Source organism: Chiloscyllium punctatum, chromosome 10 (assembly GCF_047496795.1).
Source record: "Chiloscyllium punctatum isolate Juve2018m chromosome 10, sChiPun1.3, whole genome shotgun sequence".
NCBI classification, from domain to species: domain Eukaryota; kingdom Metazoa; phylum Chordata; class Chondrichthyes; order Orectolobiformes; family Hemiscylliidae; genus Chiloscyllium; species Chiloscyllium punctatum.
The window spans coordinates 29626861-29654805 of NC_092748.1; the positions used below are offsets into that span (position 1 = coordinate 29626861).

The 27945-nt window shown below is 40.5% G+C and overlaps 1 protein-coding gene across 1 annotated transcript; it reads right to left on the bottom strand.

The window, feature by feature from the left end:
- Nucleotides 1–26510, bottom strand: LOC140481752 (uncharacterized). The gene is made up of 6 exons (XM_072578288.1): nt 26459–26510; nt 26049–26179; nt 15331–15453; nt 11772–12242; nt 9633–9806; nt 1–61 (listed from the first exon to the last, which is right to left on the bottom strand). Exons 1-5 carry the CDS (start codon nt 26508–26510, stop codon nt 9672–9674), a joined length of 912 nt encoding a protein of 303 aa, XP_072434389.1. The 3' UTR covers nt 1–61; nt 9633–9671.
- Between the last annotated feature and the right edge of the window lie 1435 nt (nt 26511–27945).

Genomic DNA, 27945 nt, shown 5'->3' on the forward strand with positions numbered 1-27945 from the left:
CCTGTAGATCATTTTCTTTCACTGTGACATCTCTTTTCATTCTTTAGTATTCTTCCAAAATCTGCAAATTAATCAGGGAAATTAATTCAGTAAACATTCTCAATTGTTTCAGCTGAATATTAGTTAATCATTTCTAAAAGGTGTTTTTGGAGAGTCTTTTCAGTTCATGAAAAATCTCTCCAGTTAAAGGGAAATTTGATTTCCTTGCAGATACCTCCTTAGAAAGGGGCTAATGCTGGAAAGGATGCTTACTTCCTTCTCGATATGATGGCGCCAGTATCGAGTTAACAGATTAACTCTGGAAGCATCAACAGTCCTTTCTACAGTGACTAAGCACAGATACATGGAGTGTTTTAATTCACAGGAAGATACATGCATGAAAGGGAGCTAAAAGAAACTGAAAGGACTATTTTCATTTTCAGGTGTAAATAATTACCAGATCCTCTGACATGACCAAATATTCATGACACTTTATCACACTTGACAATTTTGACAGTTTACATGCGGGGAAGCGGTGTTGTAGTGGCAAGGTCACTAGACTGGTAATCCAAAGGCTCATCATCTGGGTTCAAATCCTATTACAACAATTGATAGAATTTAAGCTCAACTAAATTTGGCATAAAAATCTAGTCTCATAGTGACCATAAAACCATTGCCTTAAATATTCATTAGTGTCCTTTAGGGACAGATCTGCAGTCCTTGCCTTCTCCGGCCTACAAGACCCAGTAATAAGGTGCACAGCAATGTCACAGCAATACAAAATCTAAAAAGAATGAAACTAGTCACACCACTCAGTATCAACCTAGGCACTGGAACTAGTGAAGTCAGCCTTGTTGACCCTGCTTAGTAACATCAGGGGGTTTGTGCCAAACTTAGGAGAGCTGTCCCACAAATGACTCAGGTAATAGATTGACATAATCATACTGACCTAATCATACTACACAAGGTCCCAGTATGTGCTGTTCCACATACTGGAGGGATTTATGAAAGGTGGTAGAGCAGTGATACACAGTCAGGAGGGGGCTACTGTTGGGATCTTCATGATTGCCTCCCAACCCTATGAAGTGACATGTTCTCAGGTCAAGCATTCAATGAAATGTCCTGCTGATTACTACTGATTACACTTCCACACAGTTGATGCATTACTACTCCTCCATGTTGAACAACAAATGAATGAAGCACTGAGAGTAGCAAAGTCTCTGAATGTGCACTGATGGGGGATTTCAATGTCTATCATCAGAATAGGTTGTTAACGCCACTACTGGCCAAATTAGTTAATTGCTGCAGGACGAAACCCCTAGACTGGGTCTGCTGCAGATGATGAGGGAACCATCAAGACGGTTAAATTTACTTGACTTAATTGTTACCAATTTATCTGTTACAAATGTATCTGTCCATAACAGGATTTGGAATAATAACTGTCATATCAGTAATAATGGTCCAAAAATCAATCCTTTCTTATGAATTGATTAACTTCTTGGATCCACAACCTCCTGCCAGGATGTATTGGAGATAAATTTAGCCAGGTCCAGGAGCAGGCAACCTATTTGTGTTGTCAAATCTTTCTTGCATGGGGCTGTAGCTGCTGTCACAGAACTTGTTTAACCTGATCACAACCAAGTTTCATTTGAAGTTAACAACTGACTGAACTTGTCCCTCAGGCTGATTTGTGTGTTACAAATCTTCTTTGCTGTTTTGTTTCCAACACATTTTGAAGCTGCTGTTTTTACACCCTAGATTCTCCTAATTCAATCAAAGTTTTAAGCATTTGTTGGTCCAGTATATTTTCTCCTTTTTAACCTGCTCTAATAATGGGCTGGCCTCGCTATCATTCTATTTTTTTCCCTCTTGATTTCTTTTCCACTTGCTGCTTTCATGGATGTTTGTTCTCTTAATGTCCTGTTTAAGTTATTTCATTACTGGCACTTATTTCTGAAAAGACTGTATCATGAGTGGCTTTCAGCTCTTCAACCATCTGATGAATGAGCAGTGCTCCGAAAGCTAGTGCTTCAAAATAAACCTGTTGGACTATAACCTGGTGTTGTGTGATTTTTAATTAAGTCTGTGCAGACCTTCATTCCTAATTACTAAGCAAACCTTGCTTAATACTCTGCATCAAACCTGAATCCAGAAACTATACCTTTGAATGGTGTTCAAGTATTTTGAATTCTTTTAGGAATTCTGCTGTGTCCCAATTTAAATGAGGGAATATTATGGATATTTTTACAGTGTGTCTTTATCCTTGCATTATTTGCTGAGAGTTCAACTCATACCCTGATCAGAGGAGTTGAACTGATCTCTTGGGAGGAATTTTGCCGATTTGCCAGCATTGAAGTGTGATTTCATTCTTTAATGCTTCAACCAACAAAGGCATCAAAGGTTTATTCCATGCACTTTAGTGCAATGTAAGACTTGCAATCATCTGTTTCACTATAGAATAACTTACTTGCTCAGTGTTCGAATGCAGTATGTCTCATTAGCACAATGTTTTCCACCACTTGTTTTTCCAAACCATTATAACAAAAATTGTATCTTACTCAATAGCTAGGACCTTCATGTATTATTATATTTAAATTAGAAGGACACATTATAAGTTATGACATTACAGCAACCAACTGATATCTGTGTGGATTAGTGGTGCTGGAAGAGCATAGCAGCTCAGGCAGCATCCAAGTAGCTTCGAAATCGAAGTTTCGGGCAAAAGCCCTTCATCAGGAATAAAGGCAGTGAGCCTGAAGCGTGGAGAGATAAGCTAGAGGAGGGTGGGGGTGGGAAGAAAGTAGCATACAGTACAATGGGTGAGTGGGGGAGGGGATGTGGGTGATAGGTCAGGGAGGAGAGGGTGCAGTGGATAGGTGGAAAAGGAGATAGGCAGGTAGGACAAGTCCGGACAAGTCATGGGGACAGTTACTGAGCTGGAAGTTTAGAACTAGGGTGAGGTGGGGGAAGGGGAAATGAGGAAGCTGTTGAAGTCCACATTGATGCCCTGGGGTTGAAGTGTTCCGAGGCGGAAGATGAAGTGTTCTTCCTCCAGGCGTCTGGTGGTGAGGGAGCGGCGGTGAAGGAGGCCCAGGACCTCCATGTCCTCGGCAGAGTGGGAGGGAGAGTTGAAATGTTGGGCCACGGGGTGGTGTGGTTGATTGGTGCGGGTGTCCCGGAGATGTTCCCTAAAGCGCTCTGCTAGGAGGCGCCCAGTCTCCCCAATGTAGAGGAGACCACATCGGGAGCAACGGATACAATAAATGATATTAGTGGATGTGCAGGTAAAACTTTGATGGATGTGGAAGGCTCCTTTAGGGCCTTGGATAGAAGTGAGGGAGGAGGTGTGGGCACAGGTTTTACAGTTCCTGCGGTGGCAGGGGAAAGTGCCAGGATGGGAGGGTGGGTTGTTTGGGGGCGTGGACCTGACCAGGTAGTCACGGAGGGAACGGTTTTTGCGGAAGGCGGAAAGGGGTGGGGAGGGAAATATATCCCTGGTAGTGGGGTCTGTTTGGAGGTGGCGGAAATGTCGGCGGATGATTTGGTTTATGCGAAGGTTGGTAGGGTGGAAGGTGAGCACCGGGGCGTGTTACGGTTGGGGGGGGGGTCTAAGGGCGGAGGTGCGGGATGTAGACGAGATGCGTTGGAGGGCATCCATCTATGTGTGCAGCTTGTAAACCTCCAGCAGAATAACAGCTGAATAGAGTTTCAACATTGTATGCACACTGCATACGGAGCCCTTCAAGGCAAGATACATGTACAACAGTAACCACCACACAAGTCATGTGGATCTGGACATCTGTGACAAACTGTTGGCCATCATGCAGCAGAATTATAATCATCCACAATCTGTAACCTCAGGGGCTTGCATATTGTAATGGGAAATAAACATTTATTGTGAAATCTGTAAAAGAATACTTTGCAAAGTCTTGTAGGCAGACAGGAAAGCAAAGTCAGGGAAAAATGTAAAGTTAAACCAGACTCACAGTAGTCTCACAAGGACAGTAAACTATCATCTCAACAATCAAGGAATGAGAAAAACCACTCCATATGTGGAAAGGAGCTTGAATGTTCCAAGCTCCCAACCTTGAGATGTGATAAGGAAAAGCCAAGTATAGTATAAAGGGAGTATGTGAAAGTCATGAGGCGCCCCTTACATAAGGCATCTTGCCAATGTATTGGGTAGGCTCTGCAGAGTCCAAAATAAACTTTTTCTTTGCTCTTGCTAGCATTTGAGTTGAGTCAATTTAATTTCCACGATACATATCCCCAAACCTATTGTTAGCTGCAAGCTGGGCGAAAAACCTTAATTCAATGAGGAGTAAAGGAAGGTATGCCAGGAACAGTGCTGGCTGTAACTAAATGTAAAGTGTCAATAAAACCACAACCCAGGGCTACTTACATGCCAGACAATGGAAACAGCATGATGTTGACAGTGCTAAGTGATCAATTAGATAATAAATCAGATCGTTTTCACCGCAGTCCTGTCAGAGCCAGTAGTGAATGATGGTACGCAGGATGAGGACTTTCCAAAAATATCTCCATCTTAAATGGTGGGGGAGCCAGTCATATTAGTGCAAAATGCCGAACTGAAGTATGGGGAAAGATATAAAAAAGATCTAAGGGGCAACTTTTTCATGCAGAGGGTGGTACGTGTATAGAATGAGCTGCCAGAGGAAGTGGTGGAAGCTGGTACAATTGCAACATTTAAGTGGCATTTGGATGGGTATATGAACAGGAAGGGTTTGGAGGGATATGGGCCGAGTGCTGGCAGGTAGGACTAGATTGGGTTGGGATATCTGATCAGGAAGGATGGGTTGGACTGAAGGGTCTGTTTCCATGCTGTATATCTCTATGACTCTTTGACTCTAAGATGGTTGTGGTTGTTGGATGTCAATCATCTTGGTTTCCTGACATTGATCACATCTCATGAATAAAATATAAAAGCACTGGGTACCAATCAGACTAACGGTTGGCGAAATCATATTGTGCTTTGCTTAGACTGCCCTTTACGTGCTGTGTCCAGTTCTGGTCACAGTGAGATAAAGGAGAATAATTCTTTATTCTGTTCTTTGAGTTTCATTGTGTAATTTTGTGAATAATTTTTGTCTGTTTTAAAATCTAGTTGTCAACCCAGCTAACTTAATCTGGGTAATTTTCATTGTACCCTTACCCGAAATTGTAAAATTATGATCTGTACTGCCTGCTTAAGAATGGTTTAATTTGTCTGGCCTAGTCCATAACAGATTGGGGGCTTTTTGTGGGATTTTAAACAGTGAGTGGTAGGTGCTAGTGTCTTTATTTTGGGTATTGGTTTGGTTACGTGGACAAAGTTTGGGATAGAAATGGCTGTTTCAGTCAGCAGAGGTTTTCTGGAGGTGGATGTGGTGATTTTGGAAGTTTTGCAAAAAGACCAAGATGCAAGAATTAGCAGAGAAGCTGATTCTGTGAGGAAAGGAGAGATAATTACAGCAGTAGCTCAGCATTTAAACTTGCTGGAGAAACCATCAGAATCTATAGAGATGGCAAGAATTCAATTGCAAATGAAGCAGCTTGAGTTGGAGGAAAGAGATTAGGAAAGGGCAGCAGAAATGAAACAGCTTGAGTTACGATTAAACGCAGAAGAGAGGGAAAAAGAGAGCAGAGAAAGAAAAAGAGAGAGCTTTTGAGCTTCAAAACTGACACTTAAAAAGGAAAAACAGCTTAAAAGGCTGGAGATAAAGGCTGAGGGTAGGCTTAGTGAGGAAGAGAGTGAGGAGGAGCAAGTCCTTGATAGTCAGAAGCCTCGTGAGAAACTGTTGAAATATTTTCAAAGATTGCCTAAATTTGATGAGAAGGATGTCGAAGCCTTTTCATCTAATTTGAAAAGGTGGCTAAACAAATGCAGTGGCCAGTGGCAATGTAGGTTTTGTTGATCCAAACAAAACTTGTGGGTAGGGCTGGTGAGGTATTTGCATCACCATCAGATGAGGTAATTGGGGAGTATGTGGAGGTGAGAAAAGCCATTTTAAGTGCATATGAGCTTGTACCAGAAGTCTATAGACAACTTTGCAGGAATCAAAGGAGGGACCCTGGTCAAACCTATCCTGAGTTTGAAAGGATCAAACAGAGTAATTTCGATAGGTGGATAAGAGCTTTAAAAATTGAGCAAACCTATGATGCCTTTAGAAAGGTAATTCTTTGGAAGAATTCAAAATTCACTGCCTGAAGTAATGAGAACACATGTGGAAGAGCAGAGAGTTAAAACAGCAAGGTTAGCAGCTGAAGTGGCTGATGATTATGAACTGGTCCATAAAACTCGGTTTGGCTTCCAGAACCAATTTCAGTCCATGAGGGATAGAAACTGGGGCCAAGAAAAATCCTCACTTGGAAAGGGAAAGGTAGATCAGAGTGAAGATCATAAGGATAACTTATCACAGGGTGAAAAAGAAACCTTTAAGGGGGAACAAAGAATTAAAAAATTTCTGGTGTTTTCACTTTAATAAAGTGGGCCACATTAATTAACAGTGTTGGTGGGCTAGAAGAAAGCTAGATGTAGGGAAGCCAGACAAGCCTGGAAGTTTTGTTGGACTCGTATTAAAAAGCACCAGGTAAGTTAGACAATTGCGTCAAAGTGTACAAGATGATCAGAGGTCAGTTAAGGAGGAAGTGCCAGATCTGCTTAAAAAATATACATGCAAGGGTAAAGTTTATTCACATTGACCAGGAGTAGTAGGTAACGAGGTTACAGTATTAAGGGACACAGGATCCTCTCAATCTGCAATGCTGAAGGATGAGGAGATGTGTACTCCTGAGGGACTATTGCCAGAAAAGGTACTGGTAACAGGAATTCATGGTGAGACAAAAAGTGCTTAGTTGTGTAAAGTGAGGCTAGAGAGTCCAGAGAAGAGTGGAGAATTTGTGGTAGGGGTACTGGACAAACTCTCATGTGTTAGCTCCAGTAACAGGTGAGCCTTTAAAAGCAAGGTTTAGTGGACTATATTAAATTGAGAAGATTTGGAGTGAGGTAAACTACTTGATAAGGACTCCCAACAGGATGAAATCTCACAGAGTGTGTCATGTGAATATGCTCAAAAGATATTTTGATAAGGAAGGAAAGCAAGAGGAGAAGGTGTTAATGATTACAGCACAGAAAAAAGAATCAAGTTCAGACGATTCTGAATTAGACATTTCTCAAATCAAATTGGACAATGAGGAAGTTGTAAAAAATTGGTATATATTTTTGATTTACCTTCCACAAGAAAATCAAAATGACCTGAAAGAGTTATTACAATCACATGGGCGAGATGTGCAGAAATAAACTGGGAAGAACTAACCTAATTGTGCTTGATGTAGATAAAGGAGATGCTGGTCCACTTAAGCACCATCCTTGTAGGCATAACCCTCTAAAGTTGGCACAGGTTCAGAAGGGGATAGGGCACATGCTCCAAAATAGTATAATCAAAGTGAGTTACAATGACTGGAGCTCACCCATAGTAATGGTGCAAAAGCCAGATGGTACCCAACAGTTATGGGTGGACTATCGCGAAGTCAATGCCGTTACAAAGACTGATGCATATCCAATTCCACGGTGGGAGGACTGTGTTGAAAAAGTGGGACAATCAACTTACATTTCAAAGTTGGTCTTGGTCAGAGGCTACTGGCAAGTACCTCTGTCAGGGAGAACAAAGGCAATTTCGGCTTTTGTAATGCCAATTGGACTATATTAGTTCAAAGTCATGCCATTTGGTATGACAAACGCTCCAGCCACATTTCAGAGACTGACTAATAAGGTCATTGCTGGTTTATCCAACTGCATGGTGCATATTGATGACCTGGTGATTTTTAGTCACTCATGGAAGGAACGTTTACAGCATTTATCAGACTTGTTTGATCGACTTTGGAAGGCAGGCTTGGTGGTAAACCTAGCTAAAAGTGAATTTTCCAAAGTCCAAGTCACCCTCCTGGGCCATGTTACTGGGCTATGAGATGCTAGAATGAAAGTAATTGGGGAATATCCCACACCGTCGACGAGAAAAGCAGTTCTACAGTTCCTGGGATTGAACTGGATTTATCGAAAGTTTGTGCTGAACTTTAGCAGTGTAGCTGCTCCACTCACTGAATCGTTAAAAAAAGGCAAGATGTTTCAGTGGACAGCAGTCTGTCAAAAGGCATTTGATAGCTGAAAAACTGTGTTAACTACTACCCCAGTATTAGCCACACTGGATTACACAAAACCTTTCAAGGTGGCTATTAATGTCAGTGATGTGGGTGTTGGTGTGGTGCTCATGTAGGAGGATGAAGGGACAGAAAGACTCATCGGGTATTTTTCCAGGAAGTTGAACATTCAGCAACAGGAATATTCAACCGTGGAGAAAGAGACTCTTTTAAGGGGGAGGTGTCACAAAGCTAGTCCTTTTTTTTCTAAAAGTTGTTCCTTAGCTCAAGGAGACTCTGCCCTTGATTTTTTTCAGAGGGGTAATAAACAAGGCTAGGCTCTGATCAGTCTGGTTTGGTACAGAGATAAAAAGTATTTTGAGATGCCTTTTGTTTATATGCAAACAGATGAGACTTCGGGCCAAAGCGGCCATGTTTTAGAAGTGACCTGTATAATTAAAGGGGAGTGGTCAGCTCTCTAGCTGAGCTGAGCAGTTTAGTCCAGTCTTGAGCTGGTTGGAATTTCAACAGGGAGCTGTGTGGAAACTTCCTTTCACTTCACTTCAACTTAAGCATGTGTTCCATTTATATTGGGTTTTTCAGGGAGTTTGCTTATTGGGACTGTTGTGTGTATTCAGAACAGCATAATTAAGTCTAGTTGGATAGGCTGAGTTCTGTAGGGGTTCTTTATTATGTTCTTAGTGTTTCATTGTGTAATTTTGTGAACGAAGTTTTGTCTGTTTCAAAATCTAGTAGTCAACCTAGCGAAATTAATCCGGGTAATTTTCACCGTACACTTAATGAAACAAATTGCAAAGTTATAGTCTGAGCTTCCTGCTTAAGAACGTTTTGAGTGGTCTGACTTAGTCCATAACAAGGGGCATAACTGGACTGATTCCTGGATTGGTGGGATTTTCCTGTGATGACAGATTGAGGTGACTATATAGTCTGCAGTTCAGAAGATTGAGAAATGATTCTGTAGAGACCCACAAAATTATTAAAGGGTAGATACAGGAATGGTATTTCATCTGATTAGCAGGGTCTAGAATGAGGGAACATAATCTTAGACTGAAAGGCAAGCTAATTAGACTGAAAAGAAGCAGAATATCTTCGCTTTGAGAATGGTGGATCTGTTGAATCCTTTACCTGAAAAGGTGATGGAAGACTAGTCATTAAGTAAGTTCAAGGCAAAGATTAATAGATTTTTAGTTATTAATGACGACAAAAAATGTGGCGATAGAATGTGAATATTGCATTGAGGTAGATAATCAGCCAAGGTCTAAAATGGCAGAGTAGGCTCAATGGGCTGAATGGCCTATTCCTGCTCCTATGTTTCGTTAGTTCAATAGATTATAGAGAAAGCTGAATGAGGGAGAGCAAAATTGATTTGGAAACTGGATAGGCATATTGATTAGATGGGAACAAATAAGACCAACACAAACTGGTCATAATTTTATGCAATCCAGGACAAAGCAAAAATGAAATAAAAACAAAAGTAAGTCTCTGGTTATACTTACTAAATTTAGATTTTACTCTCTCCAGTTCTTCCAGCCTTTTCAGTATCTTCTGTGGTACCTGTGGCGATTCCATCTGTTACGCCTTCGTCTGCCCCAGCAACGCCTCCACCAATACCACCATCTCGAACCATATCTCTTCCTGCAATGTCTGCATCTTCGACCTCTGCCATATCTCTGACATAAGAAGTATCAGTTATATCTCCAATTCAGAGGATATAGAGGTCTTTGTGTAAATATTTCTTGAACAGAAAATCTTAAAAATCTGTTGCAATCAATCAATCAGGTCTTCTTTATGGTCAAACATATTAATTGCCCAGATTTTGACTTCAGTGACCTATGTCTGCATAGGCAAGTTTAAATCTCCCTCAGATAGCAATGTGCTAACTTAACTTCATAACACAGCTCCTTTCTTTAAAACCAAGTGATCAAAGGACAAAGTTTTCATTGCAGGATAAAGCTTTAAATGGGAGGTCAAAACAAGACAGTCTGTCCATGTAGGTGAACAAACAAGATCCCATGTTGTTATCCAAAGACAATGAAGCTCTCGTGGTCAAAGGTTGCTCAACTAGCACCATCAATAATTAGATGAATTGCTCTCCTTTCGTATTTGTTATTTGTGGGGCCTCATAAGCTGCTTGCTGTATTTGCTAAAAGGAATAGAGTGTATTGTTGGTTTAACCAATTGCATGTCATTGGGTTTGGGAAGATAATAAGTGGTGTCATTGCTGATCTGATCTTTGTGTTATCAACCACTTTCATACTGGAGTACATTCTGAGTCGGCTGAAAAACATGTATCAGTGTTGCCTGGACTTCTCATACACAGCAAGCAACTAATTTTTAAAATTTGTTCACTTGTGGGAATAGATAATGCTGGCTGGGCCAGGATACATTGCCAGTTCCGAGGAGCCCTTGAGAAGGTGTTGGTGAGCTGCTTCTTGAACCGCTGTATTAGATGGACAATGTGAAAACTCACAATGCTGTTGACTGAATCACAGAATGTTATCAATTAAAAAGGTAAATTGTGTATGTTACCACTATTACAAGAAGGTTGAAGCATAAAAGCAAGGGCGTCATTTGCAATTATCAGGGACTTTGGTGAAAGTACATCCAGAGAACTGCATATAGGTCTAGACTCCTTGCTGAAAGAAATGTTGGAATATCTGTGGGAGTGCAACAAGTATTCGTGAGATTGATTCCTGGAAAGGGTGGGCTATTTAATAAAGGGAGTTGAGTAAGATGAACTGATTCTTTCTGAAGTTTTGAAGAACACATGGTGATGCCACTGAGTTATATGAAGTTCCACTAGTATTTCAAAGATTAGCTTCCCCATTTGGAGAATCTAGAACATGTGGGTCAAAGATCAATGACAATAGGTTGTCCATTTAAGACAGTGAGAAAGAGAAATTTTTCACTCAGATTGTTGTGAATCTTTGGAAATCTTTCGCACAGAGACCAGGATCCCCATTTGCCTCATATTTAAAGCTATGATAGATTTGTGCCTAAGGAGATCAAGCATTACATTCACAAGCATCCACTCCCTCCAACACCACCGCTCAATAGCCGTATTTACTAGATGCACTGCAGAAATTCACCAAAGATCCTCAAACAGCATCTTCCAAACCCACAACCACTTCCATCTAAAAGGACAAGGGCAGCAGATACATGGGAACACCACTATCTTCAAGCTCCCCTCCAAAACACTCACCATCCTTACTTGGAAATATATCGCTGTTCCTTCACTGTCGCTGGGTCAATATCCTGGAATTCCCTCCCTAACGGTATTGTGGGTCAACCCAAAGCAGGTGGACTGCAGTGGTTAAAGACGCAACTAGGGACAGGCTATAGTGAGTACAAGCCAGATACTCCCACATTCTATAAATGAATTTTTTTAAATAAGGGCACAGTAAAGGGGTTGTGTAGAGAGTCAACCTTGATCTAGTTGAATGAAATGAATAAGATGCCAAATGACTCACCTCCCTCCAATGTCTTCTCTACTTATGCTAGACGGTTTCAAATAGAGGCTTTATCATAACAATTTAGCTCTAACATAAAATAAGACACCACTATTTCAAATCAGATTACAGGATGTCATAAACTAATACTTAGAGAAGTGAATTTTTCAAAGTTCTGCAATTTACCTTTGTATTGCATTCCTCTGATGATTCACTACTTTCCGATGACGATGATGGTGGTGATTTTGTTGTTGTTGTTGTTGTTGTTGTTGTGGTCAACGTTGGCCTTGATGTTGCTGTTGACGTTGGTGTTGGTGTTGATGTTGATGTTGAAGGTAGTGTCGGTGTTGATGTTGCTGTTGACGTTGGTGTTGGTGTTGATGTTGGCATCGATGTTGGTGTTGGTGTTGATGTTGATGGTGGTGTTGGTGTTGATGTTGGCATCGATGTTGGTGTTGGTGTTGATGTTGACGGTGGTGTTGGTGTTGATGTTGGGTTTGGGGTTGATGTTGGTGTTGGTGTCGACGTTGCGTTCGGTGTTGGTGTTGACGTTGCGTTCGGTGTTGGTGTTGTCATACTTGTGTTCATGCATTGTACCGTAACAACTGGACTTTCATTGCGTCTCACTTGAACCTGGCTGGTGCAAGTAGCAGTTTTCTACAAATATAACGACTGAGGTTATAATTCAATAACAGTGATAATGAGAGGAATATTGAACTAAAGATCACCCACCTGACTGAAGTATACTTTAAACAACAAGGGATTTTATTAACACAATGAATATTGGGCCAGATTTCCTGGGGAGTGACAGTCTCATGCAAGTTGTCACTCTCATTCTTCTTTTCAATGGAGGAATGGGTTTTTCGGAAGTGATCTGCTTAGGTCTCCCTCAGATATGTGGAGCCATTCTTCTACTCTGGCAGGTCTTTTGCCATGTTGAACTGCCAGAGGAAGGCAGACTGCATCCTCATTTCACAACAGTCAGTTGTTGTATTCTGAGAATCGAAGAGTCCACACAAACACTTTAACAGCTGCTGTCAGACAATAAGTGCATCATTAAGTATGATGTTCGGGTGCTGGGTGGATAGGATGCTAGGTAAATAGGGTGACCGATGGGGTCAAAGTTAAGTGACAGCTGGATAGTGCCCAATGTGTGCAGGATATCATGAGCAGGGGGTAAAGTGCCATGTGGGTACAGTGCCAGGGTTAAAGACAGCAAGCAGGGGAGATAAGTGTGAGGGTGAGCTGGTAAAATTCGGTCTGGCAGTGGAGTGGTGGATGGGGTGTGTGGATGTTGTGTCTCAGAATCACATCCAGTGGCAGTGGCAGGGGGTGGGGGTCAGATCCATTGGAGGGGCTTTGGGTCCTGATGAGGTCAGATGAGGTCCTGGGTGATGTTAATGGTCAGCAGGTGTAGTTAGGGGTATGTAAGGTAAGTATGCAGTCAGTAGGTGTAAGTCTCCAGTTTTAATGGAGATGTTCAGAAGGTTCTGCTGAGCAGAAAATTCAATTCCTCAGGCAATTCCTATGAGTGTCTGGCACTGTGAGGCAGCAGTGCTAACCATGGGGGCTCAGTGGTCAGCACTACTGCCTCACAGTGTCAGGGATCTGGGTTCAAATCCAGCCTCGGGTGACTGTCTGTATGGAGTTTGCACATTCTCCCTGTGTCTGTTTGGGTTTCCAACGGGTGCTCCGGTTTCCTCCCATATTCTAAAGATGTGCAGGTTAAGTGAATTGGCCGTGCTAAATTGCCCACAGTATTCAGGGATGGGTAGGTTAGGTGCATTAGTCAGAGGTAAATGCGGAATAATGGGAAAGGGGTTTGGATGGGCTACTCTTTGGATGGTCGGGGTGGACCTGTTGGGCTGAAGCGCCTGTTTCCACAGTGCAGAGATTCTATGGGATTGTGCTACAATCAGGATTCCACAGAGTCCACATGCATACCTCCTCTCTACACTGGAATAATGTCTATCTGGCCAGCAGAATATCTGTCCCACTGCACATTGGTATGGTACCATGGTATTGTTCAGTGTGGGAGACTGAATGGGTGATATTCCTTTTCAGCTCCCTGAATTTCACCTGCAGGTCCAGAATTTTTCATCATGCCCGACAGAAGGATTGCCCAAGGAAAATTAGGCTGGAGATGGGACTCCACTGCCTGCCATTTTCCCACTGCTAATACTTTAACAACATTGATATTCAGCGCTCTGATATCCAGCATTGCCAGAACAGTGCAAAGGGCAGTGCAAAGAATGAAAGGGTTGCCTATCTTAATGCAGATAATCGCAGAATCAATCTGACTGAATCAGATCAGCGAGGTTACTAAGACAACAGGGTTATAGGCAAATCCTGAAACTATTCAGAAAAGTATTTTTAAAGTATTTTATGAAGATTCCTTTTGCTACATTCTAACTCCTCCCTGACTGTCATGATATAGTCTATGTATCTCTTTGCTCAGGTACCACGGTGTTTGAATCCTTTCCTTGAACTGTTTCCTATGTATTGAATATATTATCAGGGAATGCTTTAATATTTGAGTCTGTGGAACCACACCCATTCTGTTTAAAAGCCTTTAATAATGGTAACCATCAGTCATAAACTTTGGTGTATAAGCCAAGACCTATTGCAGCTAAACAACAACTCGCTTTGCCTTCTGTCTAATACCCCCAGGCGTGACTCCACCTTTACTTAAAACCACTGTATTCAGACGTATCATTGACCTGCTTCTTTCTCCCAAGTCTCTTGATTCCCAATCCATGCAGAGTTCAGTTGTACTGCTTTCCAAAGATCTTCAAAAAGAATTATACCGGTCACCATTTTAATAGGAAGTCCCTCAGGTCTATTCTGGAGCAAGGTGTCCTGAGTTAACCAGACAGACCAACAGTGGATCAAAAAAGCCATGTCACAGATGGGACAGGCAATGGCCCTAGTGGTGCTACCACTAGACTAAAAATCCAGAGAGCCAGGTAATGCTGGACATGCTAGGAGCTACACAAGTAACTAATTTTAGATTATCAGCTGGGTGTACAGTGTACAGTGTGATGCTTTCACATGTACTAAAAGCTAATTACATTAATGCACTTTAATGGAGACAAATGAATTTGTACATATATTACAATTTCTTCAAAATATTGGTAATGGAGACAGCTAAATTCTGTTGCAATCCCACGGCATCGCACTGACCTATCAGAACTTAGCTGCCTTACCTAAGAATTAAGATTAAAAGGTAACTTCTTTCTGTGTCTCTATGCCAGTGATGGCCCACCAAATCAGCACCCTTTTCTCCCTTTGTTCAAGTACGTTTCTTGTGGCATAGTTATGAAGGTGCAATATAGATGAGGAAGAGACGGGAACTGAGGATGTGTTCTTAAGGCAAATATTCAGAAATGGCAAGCAATCCCATTACTGGCACTGGCACAACTATTAATGGATAAGCAAGAAAAGATTGATTGAGGGCAGTCCCTTTCAGCTGGATAATGGAGGAGGTTCATATTGCATCAAAATTAGAGCTGTAGTTTATTATACTATTGCCCTACTTTGTTCCATGTTAACAACAGAACCTTCCAAAGCTATCTCTGTAATGCTAACTCACAAGTGGATGCTTTATTACCTACTGATGTGTGGGGGTCAATGTGAATTATCAACCATTGCAGGACTAAATTTCATATGTTGCATGACAGGTCAATATGCCATTTTAAGGTTTAATTAGAACAAGGCAGTAAATGGCTAGCATTGTAATACTCACAGCATTCGGGGTAGGTAGCAGTGTACAATTTGCCGGATCCAATCCAGAATTTACAGCACATACAGTTTCCTGGACATCAATGACTATTTCAAAATCCGTTGCACCTTCTCCCAAATCAGTGGCCTAAGCAAAGGGACAGGGTTATATGAATGAAGTATGTTTCAGGTAACACTTACAAACAATGATATTGGGCTTGATTTTCCTGGCTCAACTGGTTCCAAAAGAAAGTATGCCGGCTAAAAGAAAAATGACTTTGACATGACATGCCATGCCCAGCAATATCACCCCTTCAATTTTGCCTTTCCTCAACTTTCATTATTCCAAAAGACAGTAAAAATCCTTTAGCCAACCCACACAAATTATGAGGCCAATTGAAAAAACAAACATGTATGCTTTAAAAAGTAAAGGGTACAATTCTAACCAGGTGAAGGAACAAAGGGACATGGATGCATATGTGCATTGGTGGCAGGACAGGATGAGAGAGTGGCAAACACAGAATACAGTAAGTCCAACTGTAACAATAAAGTTGGATGTCAATAACTAATATGATCTGGGTGATACTTTCTTCTCCAACAGTTACCCAGGCACAAGAATAGATCTACACCTAACGAAGTGTGTTTTAGCTCACACTTATAAATAATGATATTTTAGCAAATAATGTTTTTTTTCCTAAATCTTATTGTGCTCCTGGAAAATGACTTGGGACATTTTACTATGTTAAAGGAGCTATTCAAATTCCAAATTGTTGCATAGTGATCAGTTAGAAGAACGTCTTAAAAAATGATTGTAGAGAAGATGATATGAGTTATATGAGTCCTAAATTGAGTAGATTGATCCGTGGATGAATTACCAACATATTCATATGATCAATTTCATGAGTTGATTTTCCTGGTACTGAATTTTACAAAAATGCAGGAATGTAATGGTTATGTTCCTGGATTAGTAATCCAAATGTTTGGAAGATGGGGTTCCTCATCTCTGAAAATGATTAATTGCTGGAATCATACAGATGTACAGCACAGGAACAGACCTCTCAGTCCAACTCGCCCTTGCTGACTAGATATTCTAGGTTATTCTAGTGCCATTTGCCAGAATTTGGTCCATATCCTGCTAAACCCTTCCTATTTGTACACCCATTCAAACGCCTTTTAAATGTTGTAATTTTACCAGCTTCCACTTCTTCCTCTGGCAGCTCACTCCATACTCACACCACCCACTGGTAAATTCTGCTGCTTTTTTAAAATAACATAAAGAAATAAAATATGAATCTGCTAAAAAGTATGAATTAAATCAGAGACTCAGATGTACATTGAAGATGATTTCACTAAAACAAGTGAAATTTGTATCATCGATAGTCACAGGTGAGGTGCCGGAAGACTGGAGGTTGGCAAACATGGTGCCACTGTTTAAAAGGGTGGTAAGGACAAGCCAGGGAACTATAGGCCAGTGAGCCTGACCTCAGTGGTGGGCAAGTTGTTGGAGGGAATCCTGAGGGACAGGATGCACATGTATTTGGAAAGGCAATGACTGATTCGGGATAGTCAACATGGCTTTGTGCGTGGGAAATCATGTCTTGCAAACTTGATTGAGTCTTTTGATGAAGTAATAAAGAAGATTGATGAGGGCAGAGCAGTAGAAGTGATCTATATGGATTTCACAGCAACAAGTTAGGAATCACAAAATCTTAATTCAGCTTCGATGCAAAGCACTTACTATTTTCTTTAATTGTAAGAAGGCAGACTTTACACATGGGTCCCCTAAACCTGACTCATGAGAATTTGAGTTAACACCCAATCTTCAGAACAAATCAGACTCTAATCATTCCAAAGCGCACCTCACTATTTGCCAGAACAGCAGAAAATCTGGTCTACAGTAAACTTGAAGAGAAATTTTTCACTTGTGTTGTAAATACTTCTATTCCATTTTTCAAAAAGCAATCTAATTGTAACATGCAACATCCTGAGGGTGTTCAGTTGTGTGGGTATCATGAGGATGTTTTCCCTTCCAGGAAACACTGGAACTTGAGGACTCAATTTATAAATGAAGTATCATCTGTTGAGATGGGGATGAGGAAATTGTTTATTTTTTTTGCAGAGGGTTGTTAGTATATTGAGGACTCTTTCCCAACAAGTAATGAAAACAGGATCATTGAATATTTTTAAGCCTAAATTAAATAGAGTCTTGTTTAAGCAGGGAATCAATGGTTAAAGCTGGTAAACAGAAAAATCGAGTTGAGGCCATAATCAGATTAACCATGATCTTACAAATGATGAAGCTTGTTTGAGATCCCCAATATCCTGCTCATACTCCTGTTCATATATCCTCTGCCTATGGTTTGTTTCTTTTTAATGTTTACAGTCATCAAGCCATGCAAAACAATAGAGCATTTTACAGAACAATGATGCAATCGGACCACGATCATTGCACTCCACTCGGTTCATTTCATTCATAACCTTACCACTTATTAACTATGTGTCCTAACCTATCACAGGATGTTGCAATTTATTTTGGAAGGAATGGCATGCGTCAATTTCCAGTTTCGTAATTAATACACTCCAAACTCTAAATTCTTTTGGTAACTTTCCCAACTATCTATTATAATGTCAATGGAATAAAGAAGTGGTGAATTATCAAATTAAGTAAACAAATTCAGAGGTATGAAATGTTCTGGCTTCTGTTACCGGATTCTTTTAGGATGTAGCAAAAGCACAATGACAGATCATTCCCATCCTAATATCAAGCTCAGCAATATTCCAGAATCATGTTTACTGCTTTGAGACATAGAGTCATACAGTTACGCAGCACAGAAATAGATCCTCTGGTCTGACGCCTGCATGTTGATCAGTTATCCGAAATTCATCTAGTCCCATTTGCCAGCATTTGGCCCCTATTCCTCTAAACCCTTCCCATTCAGGAACCCATCCAGATGCCTTTTAAATGTTGTAACTAGCTGTCAGCTGTAAACTGAAATTTGCTCCCATTTTTACTCAGTCATTGACAGCATAACTTCAGCCACCCAGTTCCCATCTTCTGAAATTCTGTTCTTGAATTATGCCTCCTCCCCCCAATTCTTTTAAACTCCACCATTTAGTCAAGTTTTGTCGACCACTTCCAATTAGTCCTTTTCCATTCAGTAATGCATTTTCAACATGCATTTGTGAAGCTTCTTTGGATATTTTTTCTGCATTAAAGATATTGTTTTGTTTGTGAGTTATTCATCATGTGAAAAGATATAAAAGTGTAGACCAATATAGGAAAAGGCATTGACACAAATTAATACGAAGGAATGTGGTTGTGATTCTTGAAGGCTAACCAGCTAAGTCCCGGTGTAATGCAAGCTGTGTGATTTATATGTTATATTTTAATAGAACTTATTTTCGACTTTGAGCTTTGAACCAAAGACATGTGGCTTTTAATCTCCGTAAATGAAATGATTTAATGAGTAACTGTCAATATTGGAAGCATATTATTTTTAAGTGAGTGCGTGAGAGAGGAACTTCTTGGAATAGTAATGGGAAACTGGTTGCATTGGGAGAGTTTTGCAAGTGGGCAGAGTAAACGTTGAGAGGCATTAGCTTGCTTTTAATTAGATGGATCAGGAGATATTTTGGTTTGCTTGTTGAGGGAAAAACTGAAAGTTTGGATTTTTTGTTTCAATTTGTAGCAGACCTGGTTGAAGTGAGATGGAACTTGTTTGAAATCCAAACTCAAAAGAAAAAATATTAATATATCGAAATGACACACCTTACCTCATAACTTACATCAGAATTATCAGTTTATCAACACAATGTCCATATGTCTTACATTTAACAATTGATGTTCAAGCAATTAAAGCTAAATACTTGGAACACAATTTTCAATGTACTATACCCCTCTATTCTTAGTAAATGAGAGTCATCGTATGTTGTAAAAGCTTGTTTTCAGAAGTGAAAATAATAAGCTTAAACATAATATGATCATTCAACTTCACCAGTAACTCTACTACATATCCTATCTGTTGTCATAAATTAACAAAACACTCAAGTCATATGCAATGAAATAAAAGATTAGTTCACTGTCTGAAGAGAGCTCATTTCATAACATAAGCACTCAAATCATCTTGTTGCATGAGAAGGATACCTTCCAACAACAGGTATGATCCCTGTTTTATCCCAATCTTCAACTGAGATGTTAATATTGGAAAAATGGTCAATATTTACCAACAAGGTTTTCAAGAGCTTTGAAGAAGGGCAGGTTTCCTGTGATGATGTGTGAACTGTACTTACCAATGATCATTGATTCTTTTGGCTATGTCCCAGCAAATGGCTGGGTGGCAGTCATGATTGAATGGCAGCGCAGACTCAATGGGCCAAATGGCCTAATTGCACCGATAGCTTAGGGTCTCATGATCTAATGACACTGTCTTTAAAACTAATGCAACTGAAACAATTCAAGCCACAGAACTCACAACAATTTTTCATATTTTGCAAAGCAGTGAAATAGTTTCATGAGATGAGTATTTTTCATGATCCAACATGATCAGAACTTTTTGGAAATAGACATGCTATAAATGATAGATTCCATTGCTATGGGATGGATATGCTCTTTTTGAATCCATATTAATCCTAATTATAATGATTCCTCTCTCCACTCCTAGTCTTTATATACACCTTTCTAGATCTGCATGGTGTTCATTAAGGGCAGCCACTAAGTTGGAGTGTGAGAGATGCAGAGGTAGTGCTGCAGCTGGGGGCACAACATGATCGGGGGTTTCTGATGTTTTAAGACTAAGATGTACAAGCAGAAGTATACCATTCAGCCCATCAAGTCTACTCCATCATTCAATTAGATTATGGCTGATCTGTGACCCTCAACCCAAGCACTGATCCTTGAGGCACGCTGTGGATTACAGATTGCCATCCAGAAAATGCCCCACTTATCCCAACTCTCTTTCTCCTCTATTCATCCTCTATTCATGTCAATATACTACTCATGGACTCATCTTATTAAGTAGCGTACCGTGTGGTACCTCATCAAATGCCTTCTGAAAACCCAAACATATTATATCCATTGTTTCTCATTTATCTATCCAGCCTGTTACCTCCTCAAAGAATTCTTGTAAATTTGTCAGGCACGATGTCTCCTTCATGACATCATGCTGACTCTGCTTGAAAATATTATGTTTTTCTAAATGGTCTGCTATTACATCCTTAATAATAAATTAACATTTTCCCAGCAACAAATATTAAACTATCTGATATCCAGCTACCTGTTTTGCATCTCCTTCTCTTTATAAATAAAGGTGTTACCTTGGCAGTTGGCTAATCCTTTGGGATTTTTTCAGAATCTAAGGATTCTTGGAAGATCACTATTGATGCATTGAGTATTTGCTGTAGAAACTTTGTTGAATATGCGTGGATGCAATCCCATCAGATTCAGGGGACTTATCAGCCTTTAACCTCATTAGTTTTCCTGGCACTTTTTCTCTCATGACAGTTATTATATTTTTTTTGTGCCCCTTGAACTTTGGAAGACTACTAGTGTCTTCTGCTCTGAAGACTGAGGCAAAGTATTTACTCAACTTCTCTGCCATTTTCTAGTCCGCCATCATTATTTCCGGTTATAGTCCAACAGTTTTAATTGGAAGCACACTAGCTTTCGGAGCGACGCTCCTTCATCAGGTGATAGTGGAGGGCTCGATCATAATACAGAATTTGTAACAAAAATTTACAGTGTGATGTAACTGAAATTATACATTGAAAAACTGATTGTCTGTTAAGTCTTTCATCTGTTAGAATACAGTGATAGTTTCACTTCTTTCATGTGTAAATCACAAAACCTTTTTTTTAAAGTTGCATTCTCGGGTTAGCTGTTAACAATGGTGATAGCGAGACAATATGTTGAAAGTGTTGGCGCCCTGTGTTCTCTGTCTATGCCATGATGTTTAGATTGATCCTAATCTAAAAAGTGAGATAACAGAGTTTTACATAAATTCATGCAGTTTTTAAGCTCAGAGTTCTACATGAATGCATGCAGTTTTTGAGCAAAGTACAATGTAACTCTGCAACTACAAATCAAATGCATGTGGGTCTTTGACTGTGTGTGTGTATGTGTGTGTGTCTGTCTGTCTGTCTGGGGTGGGGGTTGTGAGTGTGAGAAAGTGTGTGTGTAGTGAGTGCAGAGTGTCTTAAGTCTGTGAGGGGGTGCATGTGTGAGTGTGGGAGTGTGTGTGTCTATAAGCGTGTGTGTGGGTGTCTGTGTGCGCATCTGTGTGTACCTGTGTCCATGTGTATGTGAGAGTGTGTGTGTGTGTAGGAGTATCTGTGTGTGTGTGTAGTGCAATGGTGATCACCTGTAATGTGACATGAACCCAAGTTCCCGGTTGATGCCCTCCCTATGGGTACCGAACTTAGCTATTAGCCTCTGCTCTGCCACCTTTCTCTGCTGCCTGTCCCGAACTCTACCTTGGAGGATGGTCACGTGAAGGTCCGAGGCTGAATGTCCTGGACCACTGAAGTGTTCCCCAACTGGGAGGGAACCCTCCTGTCTGTTGATTGTTGTACGGTGCCCATTCATCCATTCTCATAGCCTTTGCTCAGTTTCCCCAATGTACCATGCCTCAGGGCATCCTTGCCTGCAACGTATAAGATAGACAACGTTGGCTGAATCACATGAGTACCTGCCATGTACAAGGTGGGAGGTGTTCCCATGCGTAATAGTGGTATCTATGTCCACAGTCTGACATGTCTTGCAGCGTCCACCGTGACAGGGTTGTATGGAGTTGTCCTGAGAGCCGGGCAGTTTGCTACGAACAATGATCTGTTTGAGATTTGGTGGTTGTTTAAAAGCAAGTAGTAGAGGTGTGGGGAAGGTCTTGGTGAGGTGCTCATCCTCATTGGTAATGTGTTGCAGGTCACAAAGAACATGGCGTAATATTTCAGCTCCTGGGAAGTACTAAACAATGAAGGGTACCCTGTCAATTGCAGCATGTGTCTGTCTCCTGAGGAGGTCATTACGGTTCCTTGCTGTGGCACGTCAGAACTGGCGGTCGATGAGTTAAACATCGTACCCCGTTCTTGTGAGGGCATCCTTGAGTCCTTCCAGGTGTCCGTCACGTTCCTCCTCATCTGAGCAGATCCGGTGTATGCGTCGGACCTGTCCATAGGGAATGGCTGTTTTAATATGTTTTGGGTGGAAACTGGAGAAGTGTAGCATTGTGAGATTGCCTGTGGGTTTGCGGTAGAGTGTGGTGCTGAGGTGTCCATCCTTGATGGAGACGCATGTGTCCAAGAATAGACAGATAGTCGAGAGTAGTCCATGGTGAGTTTGATGGTGGGATGAAACTTGTTGATGTCACTGTGTAGTTTTATCAGTGACTACTCGCCAGGGGTCCAGAGGAAGAAAATATCGTCAATGTACCTGGTGTACAATGTTGGCTGTACAACTGACAGGGTACCCTTCATTGTTTAGTACTTCCAAGGAGCTGAAACATTACGCCATGTTCTTTGTGACCTGCAACACATTATCAATGAGGATGAGCACCTCACCAAGACCTTCCCCACACCTCCACTACTTGCCTTTAAACAACCGCCAAACCTCAAACAGATCATTGTTCATAGCAAACTGCCCGGCTCTCAAGACAACCCCATACAACCCTGTCACTATGGACGCTGCAAGACGTGTCAGATTGTGGACATAGATACCACTATTACGCATGGGAACACCTCCCACCTTGTACATGGCAGATACTCATGTGACTCAGCCAACGTTGTCTATCTTATACATTGCAGGCAAGGATGCCCGGAGGCATGGTACATTGGGGAAACCAAGCAAAGGCTACGACAACAGATGAATGGGCACCGTACAACAATCAACAGACAGGAGGGTTCCCTCCCAGTTGGGGAACACTTCAGTGGTCCAGGACATTCAGCCTCGGACCTTCGCGTGACTATCCTCCAAAGTGGACTTCAGGACAGGCACAGAGAAAAATGGCCGAGCAGAGGCTGATAGCTAAGTTCGGAACCCATAGGGAGGGCATCAACCGGGACCTTGGGTTCATGTCACATTACAGGTGATCACCATTGCACTACACACACACACAGATACACCTACACACACACACACACTCTCACATACACATGGACACAGGTACACACAGACGCGCACACAGACACCCACACAGACCCTTATAGACACACACACTCACTACACTCACACATGCACCCCCTCACAGACTTAAGACACTGCACTCACTATACACACACACTTTCTCACACTCACAACCCCCACCCCAGACAGACAGACAGACAGACACACACACACAGAGACAAAGACCCACGTGCACACATATATTTTGTGGGGTGAATTTGTACTTGCAGAGTTACATTGTACTTTGCTCAAAAACTGCATGCATTCATGTAGAACTCTGAGCTCAAAAACTGCATGAATTTATGTAAAACTCTGTTATCTCACTTTTTAGATTAGAATCAATCTAAACATCATGGCATAGACAGAGAATACAGGGGGCCAACACCTTCAACATATTGTCTAGCTTTCACCATTGTTAACAGCTAACCCGAGAATGCAACTTTAAAAAAAAGGTTTTGTGATTTACACATGAAAGAAGTGAAACTATCACTGTATTCTAACAGATGAAAGGCTTAACAGACAATCAATTTTTTAATGTATAATTTCAGTTACATCATACTGTAAATTTTTGCTATAAATTCTGTGTTACGATCGAGCCCTCCACTATCACCTGATGAAGGAGCGTCGCTCCGAAAGCTAGTGTGCTTCCAATTAAACTTGTTGGACTATAACCTGATGTTGTGTGATTTTTAACTTTGTACACCCCAGTCTAACACCGGCATCTCCAAATCATTATTATTTCCAGTCTTGTTCTCTCAGGGGCTTATGTTCATTTTGGTTTCTGTCTTCCTTTTAATATATTTAAAGATACTCTTGCTGTCTGTTTTCATATTATTTGCAAGTTGAGACTAAAAGTTTATATTCTTTCTCTTTATAATTTTCTTGGTCACCTTTTGTCAGATTTTAAAACTTTCCCAATCATTTGGCTTACCACTAATCCTTGCAACATTGTATGTTTTCTCATCAATTTGATGCTCCATGGTTATATTCTGGTTTATCGCCTTCTTCTTCATGAGCTGTGATATACTTTTGCTGTGAGCCATGAATTAGTTTCTTCAATGTCGGTGTTTTTCCTTGACCGGCCTTGCTTATAAATTCCTTTCCTGGTCTACTCCAGCCAACTCTGTGATCATTCCTTTGTAATTACCTTTATTAAAGCCTAGCACAGATGACTCGAAAGAAAGCTCCTCCCTCTCAAACTGTTTGTTAAATTCTATCGTGTTATGTACACTGTTTCCGAGGATATCTTTAACTTTGATATCTTTTATTAAATCTACCTCATTGTACATCATCACATCCCAAGGAGCCTGATCCCTTGTTGAATCCAGAACATAATATTCCAGGAAATCATCCCAAGTACAATCCATGAATTCTCTGTCAGTCTGATTTCATGAACATTAAAGTCACCCATCATTAATGTACTACCTTTGTGGAATCAAGATTAGAGTGGTGCTGGAAAAGCAAAGCAGGTCAGGCAGCATCTGAGGAGCAGGAAAATTGACGTTTTGAGTGAAAGTCCTTCATCAGGTCCTGATGAAGGGCTTTTGCCTAAAACGTCGATTTTTCTGCTCCTCAGATGCTGCCTGACCTGCTGTGCTTTTCCAGCACCACTCTAATCTTGACTCTAATCTCCGACATCTGCAGTATCCACTTTTGCTGACCTTTGTTGAATATTTAGTTACCAGCTACTTTGTACTCATGTCTCTGTAATATCTATAAGATCACACCCATTAACTTATATTTGTGCCGATAATTCATGTCTTTTGCTTTGAGGAGGAGCATTCAAGAAAAGAGCTATTAATTTTGTCTTTTTACCAATCTTTCCCCTTTTGACCTTTGTATGGCTGTTCTACTGCTGGTTTTCTATTTTTGTATCTTCTTTCTCTTCCTGTCTTCTTGGGTATCTTTACCCAAATACCTGCCCTGTTAATGCTGTCACATCCACATGCCTGCATTACCCCTCTCCAAAACCCCGCAGCCCTCTAAATATTTTAAAACCCTATCTGCAGTCCTAGTCTTTTGACTTTCCAGACCACAGGTCTCAGGATGGTTTGGATTCCATCCAATTGCAGTATTCAGGGCTTCCTTTCATTTGCGATACTTTATTCAGATTTTATTCAAATTTCATGTAGCATTTTGCTTTTGCTATGACGACAGAGAGGGATGGACTTGAACCAACTGAATATTTGCTTTTCAACATACCTAATGGCTAGAGCCTCCTATTGTCACCTCTAGAATCAAACTGCTATCTCATCGCAGGTAAGTAAATGTTTGCGCAGGGAAATCCCATTATGATGTTCACAAAGGAATTTCAAGATTACTGGTTCACATTGCAGCAATTAATAAAGAGGTGGTGTCAAGAGGAAATAATAGATTTGGACAAAAAGAAATACAATCATACATTTTCTTTTAATAAGATGTAGATCTAATCCAAATAATTCCAACCTAAAATGTTGTAATTTATTGTCTATCTCTTGACTGTGACCAAATTTCTCAATCTAAATTCATAGCACGTTTCATAAAATGTGTAAAGCTAATGTTCATTACGAGGAAAAAACTAAAAGAAATCAATTGGATTTGGTGACACTTACATTTAGTATTTGGCAGCTGACAATACGGAAGAGATTATTCATTGCAAACATCTGATTCACTTGTGTAATTGTAGCATTTACTGCCTCAGGTGTCTGTGAATTGGTCGACTGATCACATGGAATCCCAGAATCTAAAAGCAAAGGGAGTTAAAGATGAATATGTTTTTGAGTGCTAGTCTTTTGGTTTAACATCCAATGCTTACAACAACAATTTACACAGTAAAATCATTCCTTAATGTATTTCAATACTTGCCAGAATAGTAGAGGATCTGGGCTACAGCAAATATGATAAAAATGATTTTCATTTTGTCTGTTTGGATATGTTGATAGACACTTCAGTTCTGTTCTTCTGTCTTTGCCTGCTGCCTGTTTCTATTCAACATTTATATACATGAGGCAGAACAACTCACATTCTGCATCAGTGATGTAATCTGACCACAAGTAATGCACACCTTCACTCATTGCGTTTCCTTCAAATTCTTCCCACTTGTTAATTATGTGTTCAAAAGCGTCACTGGTGTCGCAATTTTTAATAAGCTGTGATGTGTGACAATTTCCAGTTTCGTAATCAAAACAATCTAAAGTTAAAAATCACACTACACCTGGATATAGTCCAACAGGTTTATTTGGAAGCACTCGCTTTCAGAGTGCTGCTCCTTCATCATGTGGTTGTGCAGGATAAGATCGTTAGACACAGAATTTATAGAAAAAGTTTACAGTGTGATGGAACTGAAATTATATATTGAAAAAGACCTGGGTTGTTTATTTAGTCCCTTATCCTTTAGAATGATCATTTTGCTTTCAGTTCATTCATTTGTAAATGAGCCTCACACAAGGACATCTCACACCTTCAATTCATTATCCAAAAATGTAACTTCAAAAAAGTTTTGGGATTTACATATGGAAGCACTGAAACCAACATGGTCATTCTGAAAGAAGAGAGACTTAACAAACAATCTATGTCTTTTTCAATATATAATTTCAGTTACATCACACTGTGAACTTTTGCTATAAATTCTGTGTTTTACGATCTTATACTCCACAACCACCTGATGAAGGAGCGGCACTCTGAAAGCTAGTGCTTCCAAATAAACCTGTTGGACTATCACCTGGTGTTGTGCAATTTTTAACTTTGTACATCCCAGTCCAACACCGGCATCTCCAAATCAAAATAATCTGAGTTCTACATAACTTGGTAACTTTAGAAATTATTTATGATGAACTTCAATAAAGTAAAGCAGTGATAAATTATCAAATTAAACAAGTAACTCATGAACACAAAACTTATTGGTCACTTTGAAGTTACTAGATGCCTCAATAGGTAGTCAGCCATTCAAGCACATCCAACCTCTCAATTAGCATCCCTTCTATTAACTTAATCATTTCCACTACAACTGATGCTTTGGCAACCTTCTCTTCCTTAGTTATTGCCAGCATAAAATACCCAGTAAGTATTTTGGACTGATCCTGCTATCTCAGCATATATAATTTCTTTGTCTATAATAGGCCTCACCTCTTCTCCGAATACTGAGTTATTAGGTAAATTTTAAGAGAAAACATTTACATTCCCTTTTATTAACTGCAGTTCTGTTTTCATATTCTGTGTTTGCTGGTCCTTTATTCCTCTTCACTTCCTGCCTCAATTTACTGATTTTGCCTAGTTCTTGCTTAAAGAATTCACCGAATATATCTCACGTACACTTCATTTGCGTCTGATCATACTCTCCACCTTGCTTGTCATCCCAAATAACTTGTCTTTCATAACTCTACCTTTTGCTCTTCTTACTTTGTGCCCAGCCCATTCTGAAAGCATCTCCTCCTTGAAGATCACTCATTGATCTGTTACTGCTTTCACTGTTGGACACTGGATAGATCCTCTCTTATCACATTACGATTG

Bases quoted from the DNA above. Each gene is read 5' to 3' on its own strand.
- LOC140481752 (XM_072578288.1), bottom strand. From the start codon at position 26,510: ATGAGTGAAGGTGTGCATTACTTGTGGTCAGATTACATCACTGATGCA. The intron at 12,243-15,330 runs GTGAGTATTACA...TTATATTTGTAG, and splicing joins TGCTACCTACCCCGAATGCT to AAAACTGCTACTTGCACCAG. The intron at 9,807-11,771 runs GTAAATTGCAGA...TTCTTATGTCAG, and splicing joins CAGAGGAATGCAATACAAAG to AGATATGGCAGAGGTCGAAG.